Source organism: Labeo rohita, chromosome 12, assembly GCF_022985175.1.
Source record: "Labeo rohita strain BAU-BD-2019 chromosome 12, IGBB_LRoh.1.0, whole genome shotgun sequence".
Classification (NCBI taxonomy): Eukaryota; Metazoa; Chordata; class Actinopteri; order Cypriniformes; family Cyprinidae; genus Labeo; species Labeo rohita.
The window spans coordinates 30610049-30616372 of NC_066880.1; the positions used below are offsets into that span (position 1 = coordinate 30610049).

General features: G+C 30.2%; 1 protein-coding gene across 1 annotated transcript in view; it reads right to left on the reverse strand.

The window, feature by feature from the left end:
- LOC127174476 (WD repeat-containing protein on Y chromosome) overlaps nt 1-1984 on the reverse strand; it is a 28132-nt gene extending 26148 nt beyond the window's left edge. Inside the window, exons 1-2 of the mRNA XM_051124927.1 lie at nt 1901-1984; nt 1724-1796 (exon numbers count right to left, since the gene is read on the reverse strand). Of these exons, the coding sequence (XP_050980884.1) occupies nt 1724-1794 (71 nt within the window). The 5' untranslated portion in view covers nt 1795-1796; nt 1901-1984. The remainder of the gene's footprint in view (nt 1-1723; nt 1797-1900) is intronic.
- Nucleotides 1985-6324: the final 4340 nt, after the last annotated feature.

The window sequence follows — 6324 nt, forward strand, 5'->3', positions numbered from 1 at the left end:
TGGTAGGGAGAGACAGACAGCGTCTGTGTGAGAGAGGGACAGAGACCTCCTGTGGAGCTAATCGCAATTGCAGTTACTTTCTAAATGTGTCTACTACAGTACATAAGTGCGGTTCTAACCTTGAGTTGTGCATTTTAAAAAATGCAATTTTGTATTAAAAATGCAACTAATAAAATTAATCAAAACTTCTGTGCTTATAAACCTCTAAAATGAAAAAAGCTTCCCATTTATTTCATGCTGATGTCAAGATTTGAAAAGGAGGAGGGTAAAAATAAACACAATTTTAAAATATTGAAATGCAACTAGTCAAATCATCACACTCACCGAAATTAAAACTTATAAACTTCTATGTTTTTAAAGTTCTAAAATAAAAAAAAAAGCGTCTTATTTATTTTCTTGCTGATTTTAAAAGCCATCTGTCCAATCAAACAGCATTTTCTACAGTTTTATTTTTAATAATAATAAGCACTTATACAATATTCAACCCAGTGTTTGTTATGCTGATAAACCAGTTTGCATATGTGTACATTAACAAAATTGTAAATTTTCATATTCGGTCAAGACAATTTAAATAAATGAATGAATAAATAAATAAATAAATATGCATTAAAGATGAAAATACAAGCTATGTCCAAATTGTTCACAGATTAAAAATGAAAAATAAAACAAAAAATAAACAGAAAATAAAAAGTAATAATATAAAATAATATATATACATACTATATTTTAAAAGGTAAAAAAATGATTAAGCAATATAAAACAACCAATTAAAATATATATTTTTAAAAGTATTTTTTCCTTGCTTTACCACACTCAGTTTATTTTAGACCATAACTTATCTCTGATGTGTAACAATTTAAAACTATATAACCATTTAAAATTACATTCTATAATACATATTTTATAATACAAAAAAAACATTTGAATGTTTGATTGCATTATTCTTTTCCTATGAGAATTATGTGTAAATTCATGTCCATAAGCAAGGCGATGTTCCTTCTACACCACAGTGGGGCAACAGAGTGTTGCAGTGAAATCAATGAAATTATTCAGTCATTAAGCTTCTGTAATTTATCATGAAAGCATGCTCTTGTTGCCTTGAGTAACCTGACAACAAACCTAAATGAGCTGGAAGAGTTACTGATTTAAACATCAGCCCTAATCACAGCTGGAGAGCTTTAAAAATCAAACATGACGACACTTAATAACATGCCTGTTCCTTAATGAAGCACAAATCCTGGACTCATAGATAGTGCAAGCCATGTCATATGCAAATTGTCACAGACATCCAGGTGTTTTACTCTGCTCGATACCTAAGGTGAGTAAAATTTTGCACAGGTGGCTAGGTAGCCAATATGTACTTTACATTCAAATACAAATTTATAAGGATGCATGGATGTGGAAATATTGATAAGCAATAATTCTTTATATTTAGAAGCCTATAACTGATATATTGGCAGATAAATCTACTGCTTGAATCTAAATCATCTTCTGTGAGCCTTATTTGAAAAAAAATTTAAATGAAAAGGCTCAATATTAAAAACCAGCTCCCAAGCACTTTAAATGAAGTCATATACAAGACAATTACTTTTATTTCAAAATGGTAGAAAACAAATGAATTGCAAGGAAACATAATTTTTAATTCTACAAGTATGCAGATAAAAATAAATAATGCTGTACCATACGATAAACTTAAAATGTGAAAGACTAAGAGCGCACTTACTGTTGAGTGGTGCTGGGTGTTTCCTCTTTATAGATCTTCCACGGATCCTCATGTCGTTTCAAAGTGTTCATATCTAATAACAGCAACAGAGACACTGTTCAGAGCAGAAAAGGCAGATCTTCTGAAAAGAAAACAAAAAGAAACACTATATACACAAATATTAGTCTTTTCCTATACTTGTGTTGAGTGTGTTGATCTTGTGTTTGCGTCTCTTATTCCTCCAGCCTCTCAGAGCCTCAGCAAGGAGACAGATGATCAGCTTTCTAGATTAATCATCCATTAGTTACTAGGACAATGTCCTACAACAACGCTATTGAGGAGGGCAAAAAAGAAGTGTTGGCCCATTTACTCAACACATTTATTAAACAAACAACTTTTTTTAATCATATATGCCTTATAAATGTAATCCAGTTTTCTATTGTTGCAAGAATTGTTTTTTTTTTTTTTATTGTTACTAACTTTGTTACTGCTAAGTTAGATAATGTTAGTACAGTATGTATCACAAATTTTAACTTAAGACAGTATTTTAGCAGAAATAATCATTTAATAAAGAAACACCTTCCAGTCTGTGTAACTGTCATCGAGGATCTTATGGCTACATTTGAAAAACAAACAAATGTTACAAGTTAAAATGTATATATTTGTTATACACCCTGTAAATGCTCTTTCATGTGTGATAAATACACAATACTAAGGACGAAAACATTGCTTAGCTGTCTCGTTTCTTGTCAGATAAATGTCAGTCATTATTTGGCTTATTTGAAACTACTTACTCAACAGTCAAGTTAGTTTTTAAATTTGACGAGCGCCGTTTCATAAACGCTGATGCTGTTCACACACACAGTCACAAAAAAACGTCCTCAAGGGGGCGATAGAGTCATATTGAAATCCCACTAACGATAAAGCGTATTCTTTATTATTATGATGATTAATTAAAATATGTATACATAACAAATGCCAGTTTGCGATGTTTAGCAGCACAACGGACTCTTTTTGTACGGGTCAAATAACGAAACGAACGACACCGGAAGTCTCGCACATTCAAGTTATAAATGGCGGTGTGTCCATGTAACTTAGTTACTTATTTTGACTAACTGAACGGGCTGCAAGCCTAAATTATTACTTGCTTCATAAGCTGTGAAGAACTTACTCTGGATAATCACCAGCAGAGCACTGTTATCATCAGTTCAAACAGACACTGTTTCAAGGTAGTGACAAACTATTGGTTTTGCACTCAATTTGAAACATCCACTGATACATTGTAACATGTTATACCACGTGGGTTAAAGTACATATGCTTAAATAAACAAATAATCAACTAAACAATTATACTTGCTACAGTTACATTTGCAGAAGGCACATGTATTGTGCTCAAAATGAGTCTATAAAAACCTAATAAGTGTATTAATAGGGTTGCAAAGGGGCGGAAAATTTCTGGTAAATTTCCGGAAACTTTCCATGGAAACTTTGTCCAGGGAATTTTGGAAATATTCCAATTTGGAAATTTAACAGAAATTTACGGGAATTTACGGGAATTTATGGGAATTTATGGGAATTTACGGGAATTTATGGGAATTTATTGGAAATTTGGGGAAATTTAGAGAAGCTGTATCATAAACAAATATAAATTTCAACATTTTGTTTGATTATAAGCTGACATGCATGCAAACTAATACAAATTTTTAAAATGACCTTTTTTCGATTTTTTTGGAATCTGTGATGCTTTTTTCCTGGATTTAACTTTAAAAAACATAATTTATTCAAAACTGAAATCTTTTCTAACAATATAAGTTTTTACTATTACTTTTTATTATCTGAACACATCCTTATTTAATAAAAGTATTGAAAAAAAAAACATACTGACCCCAAACTTTTGAACAGTACTGTACTGTTAAAAAAGGATTTATATTTTAAATAAATACTGTTCTTTATCATTAAAGAATCCTGTAAGAAAAGGGAATTAAAAAAATATTAAGCAGCACAGCTGTTTCCAAAATTGATAAATCAGCATTTCAGAATGATTTCTGAAGGATTACGTCAATGTGACAGTGACGACTGATGCTAAAAATTCAGCTTTTTTTATAGCAATACATTATATTTTAAAGTATATTAAAACAGAAAACTATTATTTTAAATTGTAATACTTCACAATATTACTGTTTTGTTCTGTACTTTTGATGAAAAATAAATGAAGGCTTGATGTACATAAGAAATCATACGAGATGTTCAGAAAACATTAAAAATAGGAATGTGTCCAAACTTTTGACCAGTTCTGTACTTCTGTATGAAACTGGCTAGCAGAAGGTATAAGGAATAGCACTGCAGCTTAAGCTAGCTAGCGCATGATACTTCCTAAATAGTAAATGAAATAATGCTAACTAGCTTAGATTGTTCATATCTGATTTACTGGCCAGCTACTGTATAAACACTGGGACATGAGATATACTGTATAAACATTTTGGTTTTTGCTAGTTAAACTTACCTAAATTTACTTACTTTACACAAGTAATATCAAAATTTAGATGTAGCCCTTGGGTTCAAATGCAGCAACTGTGCCTTCAGAGAAAATGGGGGGGAATTCCCCCCTTAGGTGACTACTAGGGGGACTGTGAGGGGGAGGGTCATTTTTAGACTGTTTTTTAAATTATTATTCTCTCACCTAAATGTTTGCTCAGCCAGTGTATTTGTTTTAACAATGGCATAATTTAGTTGCACAGTAGCTTACATACAGCACAAGGAAGTTTTAAACATATATATTTTTGTAATATTTATGTAATTTACATGAACACTAACCATAATATATTTTGATAGTTTGATCTGTGCATGTTATAGAGGAATGCACAGTGGATGTAGGGTGTGTGGCCTTAACAGCCCTGCAGTAAGCAGTGTGCATGTGACTGAGCAGTGTGTAGGTCAGAAATTAAAATAAAATTGCATTAAACCTGGTTGTTTTAACCAAAATTATGCTGCAAGTTTTTCTTCTCATCTACATTTACATTCCCAGTTCCTGCAATTTTGCAAATTCCCAGTTTATTCCCAATAATTCCTGTTAATTCCCGTATATTCCCATTAATTCCCGTTAATTCCCATATATTCCCGTTAATTCCCATGGAAAGTTTCCAGTCTTGAAAATTCCCAGAATTTTGCAACCCTATGTATTAAGCACAGCAACAATCCATTTCCAAAAACAAACATAAAATAACATTTGAAAAGTAAATTCACAGTTTGTTAAAAAAATAAATAAAAAGTTTCGTTCTCATATTCATTTCATTTTGTAAAATATTTTTTGTTACAATTACTGTTTTGATCTGTTTGCTATTTGCAGTGGTTACTATTTACTATTTTGTCATAGTGTGATTTATTGTAAATTGTTTGAAAACTAGTTAGGGTCAATGTGACCTGTAAACATTATTGAAAACCACAATTAAAAAAACAAATTCATACAAAAGCGTATTGTCCCACTGACATAGGCAGCACTGAACTAGAAAATGTCTCCTGTTTCCATTTCAGAAATCATTGAGTGCTTATGCCTTAGTGTAGTGTGTTATATCTAAAGTTAGCATAAACAGCTGGGACCAGAAAAAAATCTCTATCATTTTGCATTTAAATTTTAATTTAGTGAAAGAACAATACATTTTACACTATATTCAGCTGTTGTTATAAGTCGGAGAAATCAATAATGATAAGACTATTTGTCTAACCATGTATAAATGAGGTTTTGTTTAAAATAAATTATGTAGTAAACAGAAAAACATTAAACAGAAAACATATCAGAAAGCAATGAATTCTGCCATCTCATTACTGATCATCTGGAGCACAACCATCCAGACTGTCAACACTCAACAGGTGATTTTTTGTTTCTTAAAACCTTTGTACATTTAGACAAATTGTAACCGGTTTCCTACCAATCATGTCTTTTTCTCTTTTTAGTTCAGCAGAACATGTATGTGTGAGCAGCTCCGTTCAGTTTAGATTACTTCTCTCCTTTTCTCCACTCAATCAGTAACAGACATAGACATAGTAAATCCTGTGATCTGTATTGTTTTTTGCTGACATACTGTTCATTTACTATGGCCACTTTTGGCCTTCATAAACATTGTTTTTATATGAATGGAGGAGAAACACTGTAACACTAAACTCAGCTGCGTATCACATCCTACAACCCAAGAAACTGACACTCAGTTACACCAAAATACACAAGAATGGTTAATGACTGTCTAAGGTTGGTCATTTTTGCTACAATTTTACATGAAAAAAAGAAAAATAGATAACTCACAAGCAGTTTTTTATTTATTATTTATTATTATTATTTTTTTTTTTTGGTATTTATTTAAATTTTAAATTTTTATTTCTTAATAATTTTTTATTTATATCTATTTTTTGTTTTATTTTTTATTTGTATTTTTTATTTATTTAATTTTTTTGTTTTTTTATTTCTTAATACTTTTTTATTTATATTTATTTTTTGTTTTATTTTTATTTTTACAGTTTTTTGTTTCTATTTAATTTTTTTAATTTTTATTTATTTCTTAATAAATTTTAATTTTTTTGTTTGTTTTTTTGGTATTTAATTTTTTTTTCTTATTTTATTTTATTTTATT